The sequence below is a fragment of the Bos indicus x Bos taurus genome, chromosome 13, assembly GCF_003369695.1.
Source record: "Bos indicus x Bos taurus breed Angus x Brahman F1 hybrid chromosome 13, Bos_hybrid_MaternalHap_v2.0, whole genome shotgun sequence".
NCBI lineage: Eukaryota > Metazoa > Chordata > Mammalia > Artiodactyla > Bovidae > Bos > Bos indicus x Bos taurus.
In genome coordinates, this window is record NC_040088.1 from 72,015,067 (window position 1) to 72,032,309 (window position 17,243).

The window sequence follows — 17,243 nt, forward strand, 5'->3', positions numbered from 1 at the left end:
CCCCTGGAGGAGGGCACGGCAACCCACTCCAGTATTCTTGCCTGGAGAATCCCATGGACAGAGGAGTGTGGTAGAGCTACAGTCCATGGGGTTGCAAAAGACCTGGATATGACTTAGCTACTAAACAACAACAATCTACCAAAATCAGATGGAGAAGTTCAGGTGCATGTGAAAAGCAGGGCAGTTTGCCTAGTACTCACAGTGGATGCTTGGAAAACCGACAAAGTTGTGTATAGTACAGTACAGAATATATTACGGTCTAGGATCAAAACTTACAGTTTACTTACTTGATCCAGCAATTTTGAAACTGTGTTTCTTGACTGTTTTTGAATTTGAAGAGATCTGCATTACTTAAAATTCTGCTAGTAAATAGTATTGACATCATTTTTTAGTCGCTCAGTCACACCTGATTCTTTTGTGACCCCATGGACTGTAGCCCACCAGGCTCCTCTGTCCATAGGATTTCCCAGGCAAGAATACTAGAGTGGGTTGCCCTTTCCTTCTGCAGGGGATCTTCCTGACCCAGGGTTTGAATCCATGTCTCCTACATTGGCAGGAACATTCTTTACCATTGAGCCTCCCGGGAAGCCCACTGAGATCATTACATCCAGCTAATTGGTATTTGAGTAGTTAAGATTCACATAGTGATAGCAGTGTATAATAGGCACGGAGGTCAGAGGCTGAACAAGCCCAAGTTCACTGCAGACAAGTTGTTCTAAATAAATGTCCAAGTTCAACTGAGAGGATAGAGAATTTTCAAACCATATCCCCTGTCTTCTGTTCCTTTAGTCTTTGGTAGCCAGTTTTCTTATATACTTCAGTTCAGTTCAGTTGCTCAGTTGTGTCCGACTCTTTGCGACCCCATGAATCACAGTACAACAGGCCTCCCTGTCCATCACCAACTCACGGAGTTTACTCAAACTCATGTCCATCGAGTTGGTGATGCCATCCAGCCATCTCATCCTCTGTCATCCCCTTCTCCTCCTGCCCCCAATCCCTCCCAGCATCAGAGTCTTTTCCAATGAGTCAACTCTTCGCATGAGGTGGCCAAAGTACTGGAGTTTCAGCTTTAGCATCATTCCTTCCAAAGAAATCCCAGGGCTGATCTCCTTCAGAATGGGCTGGTTGGATCTCCTTGCAGTCCAAGGGACTCTCAAGAGTCTTCTCCAACACCGCAGTTCAAAAGCATCAATTCTTCGGCGCTCAGCTTTCTTCACAGTCCAACTCTCACATCCATATACGACCACTGGAAAAATCATAGCCTTGACTAGACGGACCTTTGTTGGCAAAGTAATGTCTCTGCTTTTCAGTATGCTGTCTAGGTTGGTCATAACTTTCCTTCCAAGGAGTAAGCGTCTTTTAATTTCTTTTAATTTCGTGGCTGTGATCACTATCTGCAGTGATTTTGGAGCCCCAAAAAATAAAGTCTGACACTGTTTCCACTGTTTCCCTATTTGCCATGAAGTGAGGGGACCAGATGCCATGATCTTTGTTTTCTGAATGCTGAGCTTTAAGCCAACTTTTTAACTCTCTTCTTTCACTTTCATGAAGAGGCTTTTTAGTTCCTCTTCACTTTCTGCCATAAGGGTGGTGTCATTTGCATATCTGAGGTTACTGATATTTCTCCTGGCAATCTTGATTCCAGCTTGCGCTTCTTCCAGCCCAGCGTTTCTCATGATGTACTCTGCATAGGAGTTAAATAAACAGTGTGACAATATACAGCCTTGACGTACTCCTTTTCCTATTTGGAACCAGTCTGTTGTTCCATGTCCAGTTCTAACTGTTGCTTCCTGACCTGCATATAGGTTTCTCAAGAGGCAGGTCAGGTGGTCTGGTATTCCCATCTCTTTCAGAATTTTCCACAGTTTATTGTGATCCACACAGTCAAAGGCTTTGGCATAGTCAATAAAGCAGAAATAGATGTTTTTCTGGAACTCTCTTGCTTATTCAATGATCCAGCGGATGTTGGCAATTTGATCTCTGGTTCCTTTGCCTTTTTTAAAACCAGCTTGAACACCTGGAAGTTCACGGTTCACGTATTGCTGAAGCCTGGCTTGGAGAATTTTGAGCATTACTTTACTAGCATGTGAGATGAGTGGAATTGTGCAGTAGTTTGAGCATTCTTTGGCATTGCCTTTCTGTGGGATTGGAATGAAAACTGACCTTTTCCAGTCCTGTGGCCACTGCTGAGTTTTCCAAATGTGCTGGCATATTGAGTGCAGCACTTTCACAGCATCATCTTTCGGGATTTGAAATAGCTTGCTGCTAAGTCACTTCAGTCGTGTCCGACTCTGTGCGACCCCATAGACGGCAGCCCACCAGGCTCCCCCGTCCCTGGGATTCTCCAGGCAAGAACACTGGAGTGGGTTGCCATTTCCTTCTCCAATGCATGAAAGTGAAAAGTGAAAGTGAAGTCACTCAGTCGTGTCCGACTCTTAGTGACCCCATGGACTGCAGCCCACCAGGCTCCTCCATCCATGGGATTTTCCAGGCAAGAATACTGGAGTGGGTTGAAATAGCTTACATCTCCCTAAAGCTGAACCTCTCTCCCGTGGCTACCGTTAAGTAATTTTATTTATTGACCTGTTGTTATGGTCCTGTTCCTTTTCTCCAATCACCTGACCTCATCCTTCTAATTGCATTCTGGTGCTTTGCAAGTTTTCCTTGGGGAACTCCATTTCTAATGAGGACCTTTAAACCACACACATTGGAAGCTCTCTGTAGAAAAATATTGACTCAAGAAAACCACCTGTCAGCTCAGCAGCTGACCACCCAACCTTCATGCATCCTGCCAGCCGGAAAATGAGACATGCTCCTCAGTACAATTCTAAATTTATTTCCAAAAAAAAAAAGAAAAAACAAATTTATTTCCTTACCAGTGATTCTGGGATTCTGGTTGTTCACAAGTGATTTTGAAAATGATTGGGTGTCTTAGCTCAGGCTGTCATAACAGAATACCAGCTACTGGGCAGCTTAAAGAGATGTATTTCTCACGGTCCTGGAGTCTAGGATGTCTAAGACCAAGGTGCTGGTTTGATTCCATTTAAGGACACTGTTCCTGGCTTACAGATGGCCGCCTTCTTGCTGTGTCTTTATGGTGTCCCTTATTCTTTTCATGAACATACTGATTCCATAATCAGGGCTGCACTCTCATGACCTCAACTAAATCTAATTACCTCCCTACGTTCCCACCCCCAGATACCATCATGTGGGTGTTTAGAGCCTCAGCTTATGAATTGGGGGAGCTCAAACATTCAGTCTTGTCAGAATGGCCTTTTTGAAATGTATGCTTGAGGAGATTTTTGCAAAGTATAAAAACTTACAGACTTTAAAGTATTTTTATCAGTATTGTTACATTTTTTATTGGCAAGTTTTAAAACTTTTTCCCTGTTCCTTGGTTTCTAAGGAAACCACATTCTTTCTGAGCACTGTTCAGAAAAATAAATCCCTGGTGCAATTTGGAATTTAAGAAGTGAAATATTAAATGGGCAGAAAATTGAGATCCTGACCCTACCGAGCACAGGATTATCTTACTCTTCAATTCTGATGCTTCGCATCATGTTTTTTAAATTTTATTTATTTGTTTGGCTGTACTGGGTCTTAGTTATGGCGCATGGGATCTGTGCTGGGACACATGGAGACTTTTAGTTATGGCATGTGAGTGAACTCTTAGTTGTGGCATGTGGGATCCAGTTCCCTGACCAGGGATCGAACCTGGACCCCCTGCACTGGGAGCACGAAATCTTAGTCACTGACCACTAGGGAAGTCCCTGCTTCAGATCTTATTGCATGAACTATCACAGAGAAAATATTATTCAGTAGCTATTAATATCTTACATCCCATTGCGGAAAAGAGGACTTTGAGAGACTAGAAAGCAGGAAAGATCAGTTTGGAGGGAGGGAAAAGATCTGGCAAATTACAAGTTATGGGGTGCTAAGGGTGGGGAGCATTGTTGCCTAAGGCCTTCAGGCACCTTGCGGAGCATGTGAGTAGCAGCCCAGTGGTAGAACGCTAGCTCAGCGCCCTTACTGAAGGTGAGCCGATGTAGGGGGTGAGGAGGGGCACAGTCGAGATAGACTTTTCCTCCTGTACTGCTAATGACGCCTTGATTGGCACCAGCTGCACAGAGTGTCTGGCACCTAGTGGGCGCCCAGCACACGTAGAATGAGTGGTGAATAAGTGATCTAGTGAAGTGAACTGCCTCCAGGTGAATGACCCAAGTTTACCGTAACCCTAGCAGCAATACGTGTCCTGTAATACAGTCTTGTGTAGAGTTTCTGCATTGAAGCTCACTGGGAAGAAGAGTCTGGGAAAAAGGAAGAGTGGCGAGAACTTGATGAGAGTTGCTGAGATGGGATGTGAATGTCCTGGGATTCGGGTTCCCCCAAGGATGGATCGTTTAGACAGTGCGGTTGTCCAGCTGTACTTACTCCCCTCTTGTTTCTGTTTCTTTTCACTCTTTGAATTGCTTTTTTATTTTTCCAGAGCGTCTTTCTTCTTTTATCTAGATTGCTCAGTTTGCTTTGGAAATGAGACATTATCCAAGCTCAATATGGCTCAGACTGATTATAAGTAATGGGAGAGACTCATACACAGGCCTTTTATAGCTGCAATTTTGTTTTATTAGTTCTTTAAAAAAGAACATTTCAGTGGCTCAGTTATTGAACATTAATCGCCTTGACTTGCGGAGAATGAATCATAGCTTCATGTGTTGGTGTATGTGTGTGTTACTGCTGGGGCCTGTCTTTTAAAGATGTAAACGTTTTTTGTGAAAGTTTCGTGATTTTAGTATTTCAGATATATCTTTTACATTTTATTTTGGGGAAATTTGTTTTTCTTTTATTAAAATAGTGCTAATAAATCCCTTGAAGCTAATTTCCAAAATGGCTTAATTATTTGAACAAAACACTTTTTCTTTGAGAATCCCGTAGTCTAAGAATTTGAAGGCAGAGGTGTTAGTTGAATTGTTTCTGTTCAGTATTTTGCAGTTCTGTTACTTTGTGAAACCTGGAGCAGCATCAAATATCATAGCTGAAAAGGACTCTGGAGGTTGTCCACCAGGGCCTTTTGACCTTTGGTGAACTAGGTTCCCTTTCGATAAATACCAAAAAATGCTTAATGAAGTCTGAAACTCAAAGCAAATTAAAATGGAATAGTCTCTCCCCCAAACCAAATTAAAACAATACACTGGAGTGTCGTTCTTCTATCTTTTTGTAATTCAAAAGTGGCTTTGACGTTCTGATGCATCTGAGGGAATGATTGACTAGATTAACTCCCTTATTTCATAGATGGAAAGACTGAGGTCCAAAGGTTCCCAGAGTCTTCATCTTCTCAGCATCTTAAGAGCAGATCTGGGTCAAGAACCCGGACATCCTGTTGGCTGCTTGCTATTTTGCCCACAAACACCCCATCCCACCACCCAGATCTTTAAGGCTACAGTCACATGTGAGGGGGGCCCCTCCGCAGTGTTGTCTCCCTGTCACTGATGATTCTGGAAGGTTATTCTGACTTAGTGTCCCAGCGGGATGGAGCAAAGGCCAAGAGAGACTTCTCGGGCCTGCCTAGTCCACAGGTCCTAGTGTGTTTTTATTCTCTTTCTTTCCTTCTAGACCGTCTGTACCATCATGACATAGAAACACTTCCCTGGTATAACTTCTGGGGAATAAGGAGACAACATTTAAATCTGAAAGTAGATTCATTTTTGAAATAGAATTTTACTCTTTCACCATATTGATAGGTCTTATTGATAGTTTTCCCTGAACAATTCAACATGTCTTTTTAAACATATACTGATTTGGGGACTTCCTGGTGGTCCAATGGCTAAGACTCTACAATCCCCATGCAGGGGGCCCAGGTTTGATTCCTGGTCAGGGAAGTAGGTCCCACATGCCACAAGATTGAAGATCCTGTGTGCTGCAACTGAGACCTGGTCAAAGATATAAAGATTTTTTTAAATAAATAAAACATTAAAAAAATAAACTTATACTGATTTGTTCTTTGTGTTTTTTTTTTTAACAGTGTATCTGGTGGAGAGCTGTTTGACCGGATAGTGGAGAAAGGATTTTACACAGAGAAAGACGCTAGCACTCTGATCCGCCAGGTCTTGGATGCGGTCTACTATCTCCATAGAATGGGTATTGTCCACAGAGACCTCAAGGTGAGGCCATCACTTAGCAACACTCTCCAACTACTTTCCAACCCACAATGCACTGTCAGGAGAGGATCGGCTCCAGAGGAGGGATGAGGTTACCTTAGTTTGGAATAGGGGTGGAATGAATGGTGGGCTTTGCCTACTGTTAGTTGTCAGAGCCTTTGGGACCCAGAAGTGGCTTGAAAGATGATGGAGCTCAATGGGGCTGGCCATTGTTTGAGACATTTAATAACCATTATGCACTTCCCTGGTGGCTCAGATGGTAAAAGCGTCTGTCTACAATGCGGGAGACCCGGGTTCAATCCCTGGATTGGGAAGATCCCCTGGAGAAGGAAATGGCAATCCACTCCAGGACTATTGCCTGGAAAATCCCATGGACAGAGGAGCCTGGTAGGCTATAGCCCGTGGGGTCGCAAAGAGTCGGACACGACTGAGTGACTTCACTTTCACTTTCATGCACTAAAAGGGCCATGGGAGAGGTAGGTTGTGTATTGGTTCAAGCTTGTTTAAAGGGTAATTTTGATCAAGACATAGAGGCCATGAAGACCCTTTGCCCAGTGCAGTTCTTCAGTCTTTTCCAATTCCGGCCCTGCTTCAGCATAACCCACTACATGGTGGGGGTCGGGGGAAGAAGTGGCTGGTAGAGGAATGAGATGAGAGAGAAAGGAAATCGAAGATGATCAGGAAAGACAGATTAAATGACCTGCAAACACAGCCTTCTCCCTGTGTCCTGTTTGTTCCATTCTTATCTTTTCCCTACAATATTTAGGAATACTTGCCATTGACTAATAGCATTGAAGGATCTGGGCCTCGGTCACCTTGGCTCACAGGTCCCAGTAGATGCCAAAGGGTAGGTATCATAGTACCAAGAGTAAGGATCAAACATACCAATTTGAGGAACAGAAAAAATTGGTGTAATTGATCCGAAACTATAAAGTGGCTTCATTCTACAGTAGGTCCAGGCCCAGCCCCCAGGGTTCACTGACTGGTCAAGATGGAAACCCTACCCATTACGCATATGCTCCACTCCTGTCAGAAACACAGGGATCATATTGTACTGAAGCTGTGCTGTTCATGACTATGGGCAGTCTAAATCAATGTAAAGAATAAATCATAAACGTGTTAAAACAGAATGTTAACATCTGCCCGTTATCTGGTACTGGGTGTCAGGGTGTAAAACGGTATAGCTTTTTCTTTCATAGGGACCCACTGTAAAATTTTTCCTTCTTTTCTCCATGTTGATCTTTTCCCAGTGACTGAAGTAGTGGCTCCCAAATGTTAGCCTACATCAGACTTGTCTGCGTTTGTGCAAGCTAAGTCCGACTCTGTGTGACCCCATGGACTGTAGCCCTCCAGGCTTCTCTGTCCATGGGGATTCCCCAGGCAAGAATACTGGAGTGGGTGGCCATGCCCTCCTCCAGGGGATCTTCCTGACCCAGGGATTGAACCTGCATCTCTTATGTCTCCTGCACTGGCAGGCAGGTTCTTTACCACTAGCGAAGACTTATCTGCAGGGCTGAAAAGAAACAGATTTCTGGCCCTCCCCCAGAGGTTCTGACCCTGCAGGTCTGCAGCGGGCCTGGGAACTTGCATTTCTAAGGGGTTTACAGGTGATACTGATGTTGGCCTGGGAACCACACTTGGAGAACCACTGGATGAGGGTATTTGAGGACATTGATGGTGTTCTTACAGCCTTTGTAGGCTTTTTGATAGGTGAAATGGGCTGTAGGTAATCTTCAGGACTTTGGGGGTCCTTTAGAGGGCCAGGTGAGGGCTCGGTAAGGCCACATGGCACCTCCAAGCCAAGCAGCAGAGCCTTCTCTGCTCACTTGTGTTCTCACCAAATGCCAGTTCTGTGTTCTTGACCTCAAGTTAGCTTGGTGACCATGAAGATGTGATATGATGGGCAAGTTGTACTCACTGGAAATCCAGCCTAAGCAGATAGGCCATTTCCTAGATGGGCAATGTCTATTTCCCCTTAGAAAGACAGACTGGCTGCATGGGCGATGGGGGTTTTTATACACAGATAGTGCTTTTGGAGAAGTACATATGTCTCCCAGCTGGTAGAGGTTTAAGATCACCAGGCTTATCACTGTGGCAAGAACATTACCATTTTAGGACAATTTTGTGGGCTCTTTACAGAGGCACAAAGAAGTTTTATGTATGCAGAGGAAGTTGGGGTTCAGAAATTAAACTTTCATAAACCTCTAAAATACTTAACTTTGTGATCTAGGCCAGGGAAATAGAGAGTTTTACGGTTGGGTTAATTTAAGATTAGGCGGCTTCCCTGGTGGCTCAGTGCTGAAGAATCTGCCTGCCAGTGCAGGAGACACAAATTCGATCCCCGATCCAGGAAGATCCCACATGCTGCGGAGCAGGTAGGCCCATGCACCAGAACTACTGAGCCTGAGTGCCACAGCTGTTGAAGCCCTTGTGCCTTAGAGCTGCATGCTCTGCACGAAGAGTAGCCACCTCAATGAGAAGCCCACGCATTGCAACTAGAGGATAGTCCTCCTTGTAGCAACTGGAGAAAAGCCCGTGTAGCAACAACACAGCCAAAAATAAATAAATAAAATTATTTTTTAAAAGATTAGAGCACAACTTAGGATACTACTTAGCCCCCACACATGAACATACCTCTTTCTCCCTTCAGAAAGGCATTCCTGTGTCTTCTTGCCCGGGGAAGCTACTGAAGATCCTCAGTTGCCCTTTTTTCAAACCAAGAGAAGTGTCCTTGCTGCCTCCTCCTGTTGGGGAGGGGCTGCACTGTTGGCCTTGGAGCTGGATCATTCTTTGTTGGGGGAGGTTGTCCCATGCACGGGGACATGTTTAGCAGCATCCCTGGTCTCTGCCTGTGAGACGCCTGTACCACTCCTGAAGTTTAGACCACCGGAAATGTCTCTCGGCATTGCCAGGTGTTCCCTTGGGGGGTGAAAGATATCGCTGGATTAGGAGTATGATTATATGTAACATGAACTCTACAGGAAATGTTGATTCAGATCTTTTAAAAACTTACATGAACAAGGGTTGGAATTGACATCCCAAGTCATGTGTTGGCCACCAGCTGTCTTGCAAACATTCCATAAAATGCAGAAAAAATAATCTTTTAGGTGAGTCCTGGGCCTTGCAGGACCCCAGGCAGGATTGTAAGATCCCCTCTGTCCCCCCATCACCCACAGCCCTCCTTCTGCCAGCTGGGGGCCTCCACCTACATTATTCCTGAGCCCATCTTCTCTCCCACTTTCTTCTTTGTTCCCCCTACTTCCCCCTCCATCCTGAAAAGTCTTGCTGTCTTTACTAAATCTTGAGACAAGTATTGACCTAACCTGAGGATGACCAGCTGATTGAATCCTCGTCAGTAGTCGCCCTTCAGAAAAGCCGTTTATTGATCCAAATGCATCTCCTGTAGGAATAAGGTGTATGGAGAGATTCTGGGCTCTTAGGCCATCTCCTGCCTGGATGCAGCCTTGTCTAGGAGCATGAGATCCTTGACAGCTGCAGAAGCACTGTCAGGGATAGGAAGTTTCAAAATCAGAAACTTAAAAAAAAATCTCTCTGCCCCCATGATTGGACTCTTAACTCTTCACCAAATGCTAATCCCTAAGCATTCAGAGAAGCCACGTGCACTGTTCGGTTAGATTGTTTCCCTCTGCTTTCTGAGCATTATTGTTTCCACTATTGATTGGCCCATTTTATCCTAGTTTAAAACTCACTGGAAACATCCGCAAACATGCATTTGATTTTCTTCTAAACTCATGCTTTGTCCACAGGATTCATGTCCCTGTGGTTGATAAATGCTGTTCCTTTTTATCTTGTTATTTTGGGTGAAGGGTAGTATTTTGGGGGGATTCTGTTAAAGGAAAAATAAATTGGTTCTGACACATGTTCAAATGGTAAGGAATGTTTTATTCAAGACTCCTGCAAGAGGGACATCGCATTAGGGGAGAGAGTTGGGCTCCACTTCAAGTTCAGCAGGGACACATGAGGATGTATAACCACTGAGCAGAGTGAAGGGTCACGGATGGTAAATTACCAAGAGGAGATGGCAAGGGTAAAGGGTTTCTCACTCAACAGCTCTTCAGGGCTGCATAAGCCTCTCTCCCATTTTTTGCCAGGAACAACCAAATTCCCCAGTTTTCCAGAAGATGCCATGCAGAGGAGGTTTCATCGTCTCCCAGTTAGCCCCAGGGTTGTCACCCTTAAGCCCCTCCCACGTAGATACCATGAAGGTGCCACTGACGTGCAGATCTGAAGTGGAGACAAAGTTATAATCAAACCTTTGCTGCATGTAGGGAATTACTGCTTCCTGAACTCTGACATTTACAGTCGGGGAAGCACAGGAGGAACCATCACTCCGTGTTATACAGAAACACAAGCAGAGGCTTCGAGTTCTTGAGGACACGTGGCTAGAAAGTTCTGGATCCTCTACATCAATGCATTCCAGGATGACCTCCCTCTGCTTCCCAGGGAAGCAGGTGCTCTGGGAAGCATACTTCCCAGAGTGCGCAGGTGTCAGCTGGCTGAGGAAAGGGGGGTGTGCAATGCATGTGCAGAGCTGCACGACTCAGGAGGGTTCCGAGATCCGGGAGAGAGACCCTTAGGTCAGAGGCGGCTGCTGATAAGGGTCAGAAAAAAAGAAACCACAGACCTGTAAAAGCAGCGTTCTTTCTGGGAACCTCCTTTCCCCTAACCCAGCAAATGAATCGACAAGTCTGGAAGGCATATACTTTCTAGTTGCTTCAGTTATATACTTCAGCTTTTTTAATTAGAGGAAATATTAATAAGGGCTCACATTTCTTGAAAATCCATAAATGCCCCAATACTAGATAAGGCCCCCACATTGCTTTCATTAAACACTGCTTTTCTTAGGGTATTTACTGTGTCTAAAGCTCAAGTCTGTCCTCCATTGTCCTTAAGTTTTGGTGAGTTGGTGAGGCTCCCACAATTAACCCAGCTATCAACGTAGTTTGTAATTTTTTTTCCCCTACTTTTCTTTCTAGCCTGAGAACCTGTTGTACTACAGTCAAGATGAGGAGTCCAAAATCATGATCAGCGACTTTGGATTGTCCAAAATGGAAGGCAAAGGAGACGTGATGTCCACAGCGTGTGGGACCCCAGGCTATGTCGGTAAGGACTTTGCGTGTGTATTTTCCCATTTGTCATCCTGATCGCTTGTCTTTAGCATTCAAACCTGGCACCTGCGTCGTTTCCCTTGAGGGAGTAATAAAAAGATTGAGAGACACTGGAACGAGCTTCAAGGGATGTGGTTTCCCCTGAAACCCTCCCCTGAAATCCTGTTTGATTTGGGTGTGGGCCTGCATGGAGGCCAGGAATTGATTTGGGTGAATTCCCCGTTTCTAAGACCAGAAATACAGCACATGTATCTATGTTTTCACATATTTACAGTGACACGTTGAGACAGCAGTAGGGTGCAGACACACACGAAACATTTAAATGCTGAGGTAGGCATAGGTAGAAAGAAAAGATTGATCAGAGGAGTCTGGTTCAAACCTTGACCAAGTCACTCTCTTGGGCTCTCTGCCAATCCTGACCTGTCCTGGAGAAGCCAAGAATTTAAAATTTTTCCTACAATCAGAACCCCAGATCCTTTGTCCCAAACACAGCAGAATGCAGAAAAGGTTGTGGCAGATCTGAGCACTCAAATACCGAGAAGCCTCTTCCGTCTTCTGGGGTCCTGGAGAAAGGCCACTGGAGCTGTGGATGAAGTTAGACTTCATTTACAGGACTGTGTTCATTCCTCCAGCAATGTACACTCAGGTGCCTGCTGTGTGCTCCATGCTGTCCTAGGCACTGGGGTGAAGACCGTGCATATAGATCAGGCACCTGCCCTCATGGAGCTGACGTTTTAGTTGGGAGGGACAGACAGCAAAGAAACAGGTGAAGAGGCGTTTCAGACCTTGCATGCTATGAAGAAGATATAAACAGGGGTATGGGACAGAGTGACAAGTGTGAGGAAGAGTTGGAATGGCTAAGGGGACAGGAGGAGACCTGGGTATTGGCCTTCATGACGAGAAGCAGCCCCAGCCATGGGAAGGTTAGGAGACAGTGTTCCAAGTGGAGGCATCAGCTGGTGCTGCAGAGAGAGTACAAGCCAGGAAGGGCTAAGAGCCAGAGAAACGGAAATTGGTAAAGACTTTTGGGAACCAGAGACCAAGGCTGAATTCTCATCATACAAAGCATGATGGCTTTTCCTAGTGATAACAGTAAACCTGCCCTTAAGGAGGAGAGGTGAAGTTATATGACCAGTGCCGTGTGACCTTCCCTTATATGAGGGGAGCAGGCCTCATCTAGAATGAGTGTGGGGCCCGAGCATTGTGGGAAACTCCAAATGACCTTGGAGGCACTTCAGGGCCCTTCAGGTGCTTGCATGATAATGGGCGTTAAGTCATCCCTGTTCATGTCACAACCTGTGCACTCTTAAAGGAACTTGGGGAGAAAAATACAGACTTGAGGGGAATAGAGAAAGAAAATGAGGGGAATAGAAAGAAGCAACAGATTTGGGAGAAGATCACGATGGTGTAAATGTGGGAGGGGAGGAAAAGATGTGCTCAGTACCTCTTAGCTCTTGACTGTCCCTGGGTTTTGTCCCTGGGTTGTGTATTTGCATTGGACAGAGAAGGGAGAATGTTCTGATCTTGTTGGAAGAGGCAGCACATCTGATGGAGGTGCATGGGAGGGTAAGTTGTCCCTGCTCTAGGATAGAAAAGTGATGGTTTCAGGAAGAGCCTGGACCCCACCAGGAGAACTCAGAACAGTGGCTGTGGTGTGAGATGCGTGGGGAGACACACGTGTATGCCTGGGGGTGGTGCCATGAGTGGAAATGTGGGTGTGTGATGGGTGTGTGTAGAATTTCTCCAGTTTAGTCTAAGCCACCAAGCAAGCAGCAAGTAACAATGGATGACACAAGCTATTCTCATTTCTCTTAAAAGACAGGGAGGAAAAAGCCTGCTCCAACTGTGGTGAACCATAGACATCAGAAGATGGACAGGCTTGTGAGGTCCTGGGGTCCAGTCTCCTGGCCAGAATGGCCTTGCTGTGTCCCACTGGGGATGCTGTGGCCGCCCAGCTCCCCTTCGGGACAGCGGGTTCAGATGTCCTGACACAGAATGTGCATATTTACATATGGGTCACATCGTTCACATATTTGGCTCTGATGTTGGAAAGCTCTAGCACTTTCTAAATCGATTTCTGCTTTTTTGCATTTGGCAGAGCTGGTGGAACGGCAGTCTCTTTGGGTTTCTAAGTGGCTGCTATCCGAGTGGTCTGGTTCTGTTTAGACGTCAGATGCTGATGGGGCTGGGACTGACATTTGGATGTGGCCTTTGCTCTTATCATCCTACATGGTGGCGAGTGGAGCCATCAGGGAATTCTGTCATCAGACACAGGTTTGCTTTGAGTGAGGAGAGAGAGGAGGGCGACCGTGGGAATGGAGCGTTTCTGCTTGTTCATATTTATTAAGCACCAAGACTGCTGAGAGACCTCTTAGAGCAAAGAAGGCGCAACATCGGGGAGCTTGTGTCTCTGTAGACATGCCTTGGGCAGTGAGCAGCTGAGCTCAGGCTGTTTCTCCTCCACAGTGTGTGTGGCACGCTCCTATTTGACCATCAAAGCCCAGGTGACATAAGCCTCTTCTGATTGCTGTCCCAACACCCACTGTCTCCTCTGTCGTCTTTGTTCTTTTCCTTTCCTCATCATGGCCCTGATCACGTTGCATCTGGGCCCATCTTTATTCGTGTCTCGCCCGTGCTCCAGTAGAGCAGGGGCTGTGGCTGTGCTGTCTAATCTTTGCACAGACGCATGTTGAATAAACACCTAAGCTTATGAACATTAGTGATTTTTCTTCTCTGTTCCCCTGCCATTCATTCAGGGTGCGCTTATTGAATTCCTGTTACATGTCATGCACAGTAGTATGGTGTTAGGAATACAAATATGGGTTAGATAGACAGAGTCTCTGATCTCAAAATGTTCACAGTCTTGTGAGAGACAGAGGGCTAACAGGTGAATTGAATCATATTATGCATCATTCTAGGATTATTTATTTAGTGCCTACCTTCTGTTCTAGGCACTAGGGATGTATCTGTAGAAAGAAAAAAGAAATATAAAAATCCTCAATCTCTTGGCACTTATGTTTGAGATGGAGACAGACTATAGGCTAATAGATGTATTAATTAATATCTTAGATGGTGATGGGTGCTGTGCAGAAAAATAAAGCAGGAAAGAGAACAGGAAGTATCTGTGTGTGTGTGTGTGTGTGTGTGTCTGAGCAGGGAAGAGAACAGGATGTGTCTCTGGTTATGTAGAGAGAGTGGAGATAATTCTCAGCCTTAAAGAAAAGTGTTCATCATCCATCACAAAGGCACCGGTCATCACTTTTATACCATCTAGCGACTTTGCTTTTTAAACGAATGGACAACAATGTACAGTTTTCACTATGTGGCCCCTGGTTTAAAAGATGCTGACTTTGCTTTTTCATTCAGTTTTGTGGGAGAAAGGCACTTGTATGTAAGGTCAGTCCTGCTCCCTCAGAATGATGCTAAATGCGGCTAACAGTGTAGGTACAGAACTGCGGTTAGTTGCGTATTTGTGATTTTTATCTGTTTGTTCGTGATAAACAGATGCTGTGGTAAACTGTGGTAGACAGTTTATCCCTTGTGATAAACGCCAAGGGATCTTCCCGACCCAGGGATCAAACCTGGGTCTCCCACATGGCAGGCAGATTCTTTACCATCTGAGCCACCAGGGAAGTCCCTGTATCTCTGTTCAGTGACACTTTATTTAATATTATTATTGATTCACTAACGTTGAATTCAGGCCAACAGCACTGTAACTCCTGCCTAAATGAAGTTTATCGAATACACGCTTTCTCTCTAAGGCACACCCAGCCTTCTCGGGCTTGGGAGCCCTGGACAGCACCTTGGCCCTGACTCGTGAGGGCTGTTTTTAATAGCAAAGTCAACGAAAGGCACAAAAATGTGGGAAAATGTGACAGTGAGTGGACCATGAAAACCATGCTGCTGACAGTGTGAGAGATGAAACAAGAGGACAGAGCGCTGCCACGTGTTTCCCGGCTGGGAGTGAGCACTGCGGGCAACTCCAGGTTCTGGCCACTCTGGGCAGGTCTACAGATGGACACAAAAGCATCCCAAGTATTGATCTGGGGGCTGCAGATGGGTTTTAGCAAGTAGGCAAATTCAGATACGGAATCCATAAGTAGTGAGAATGGACGTTAGTTGGGAACTGACAGCTTCTGATGTGTTTTATTTTTCGTTTTGTGGGGGGTTGGTTGTGCTGCACCTCTTGTGGGATCTTAATTCCCCAGCCAGGGATTGAACCAGCACCCCCTGCAGTGAAAGCTTGGGAGTCCTAACCACTAGATCACCAGGGAAGTTCCCTCTGATGCATTTTAAAGCTATGAACCTGAATGGAATCTGCAAGGGGCGGGTGTAGCAGGGAGGGGCGGGGGGGGCTAGGGGGGAGGGGGCGGCGAGCAGGTGTAGAAGGAGGAGGGAATGGTCCTGGGGTTGAGTCCTGGGGACTTGGAGGGACAGAGAAGGGACAGAGGTGAAGTGGGAAGAGAAGCGGGGGAGTGTGGCATTTGGACAGTGCTTCAGGAAGGACGAAGTGCCCTGTATCAGTGGTGGCTGTTGATTCAGGTAACATGAAGATTGAAGAGTGGGGACCACTGTTTGGGGGAGCTTGAATGATGGATTAATTGAATAATCAGGTATTTCTATGGGAACCTGGTAGTCAGAGGAATGCTGGAGAGAAGAGTGCCGTCAACCCTGGGAATGGACACTGCCCTGTCCACCTGTCCCCCACCCCCCCACCCAGTAGTCTGATGGGGACACTGTTTGGGACCTTGGACATGGAGGCCGTAGCCATGGCCTCCTTTTCGCCCCAACTGTTTTTGATTTGAATAGGGCAGGCCCAGTGGGCATTTCTGGGAGAGAAGGAAGAGAGTACCGTTCTCCTGCTGCCCATCCTGGGGGTCCTGAACGCCCCCAGGCCCGAGCCAGGAGCAGAGGCCGGCTGTCAGCTTTAGTGCAGAATCCTTCCCAGTCATGCTGGTTTCAGTCGGCAGGCGCGGTTATTCTGTTGTTGTGTCAGTTATCACCTAAATGAATCTGCAACTGAATAGTTTTACCAACGTCATTACTTCAATTTAAATGAGTTCTCTAATAGTGAAATAATATTGGGAAAATGGCTGTTTAGCTCACATATCCCAGTACACATGGTACCTTGGGAGAAAGCGAAGGAATCTGAGCCCTTTGAACTTCACCCTTGACCCTTAGCAGCTGCGAAGGGTCCTTGTTGTTGTTGTTCAGTCACTAAGTCGACTCTGACCCTTTGCAACTCCATGGACCCTGCCAGGCTCCTCTGTCCATGGGATTTTCCAGGCAAGAATAGTGGAGTGGGTAGCCCTTTCCTCCTCCAGAGGATCTTCCTGACCCAGAGATGGAACCCGAGTCTCCTGCATTGGCAGGCAGATTCTTTACTGCTGAGTTACCGGGGAAGCCATGAGGTCCTTACACAGCCTGTATAAGGAACCTGGGCCTGGGCTGGGTGTCAGGTCACTGGTGACAGGATTGCGGGCATCTCCATATTGGTGTTCTGGTGTATTGCATTCCTACTGCAGGCAGCCCCTGGGGCTCTGTAGACACCTGGGGCTGCTCCAGTACATGATGGCCAGTGGGAAACATGGACCCATATAAGGGATCATGTTTGCAGTATCTAGTAACTGACATTTCAGAAGCAACCTCATAGTATGGGTGAGAGGGGGCTGGGCGAGGGCTAGAACCACAAGGGAGGAGACTTATAGAGGAGGCAGGATTTGAAGGCAGGGTAGAAGCTGGGCCAAGATGAAGGGAGTGATGGATGCAGGCAAGCAGGAGAACAAAGGTCCAGGGTTGTGAATGACTTCAGGTACACGGTCTGGGGGATGAGCAGACTGACTTGGCTTGGAGGGCGGACCTGCATTAATAAGTCCTTGGAGAGAATTTAGGAGAAACATCAGGCTGTCTGGTGGCGATCAGATCCTCAGGGTAACAAGGTGACCGTCAGTATGGTGCT

At 46.1% G+C, this 17,243-nt stretch overlaps 1 protein-coding gene across 2 annotated transcripts in view; it reads left to right on the forward strand.

Moving 5' to 3' along the window:
• CAMK1D (calcium/calmodulin dependent protein kinase ID) overlaps nt 1-17,243 on the forward strand; it is a 393,969-nt gene that overhangs the window by 324,364 nt on the left and 52,362 nt on the right. For both annotated transcript variants that reach the window (XM_027560232.1, XM_027560233.1), the window contains exons 4-5: nt 6,020-6,158; nt 11,153-11,279. In XM_027560232.1, coding sequence (XP_027416033.1) covers nt 6,020-6,158; nt 11,153-11,279 — 266 coding nt within the window. The remainder of the gene's footprint in view (nt 1-6,019; nt 6,159-11,152; nt 11,280-17,243) is intronic.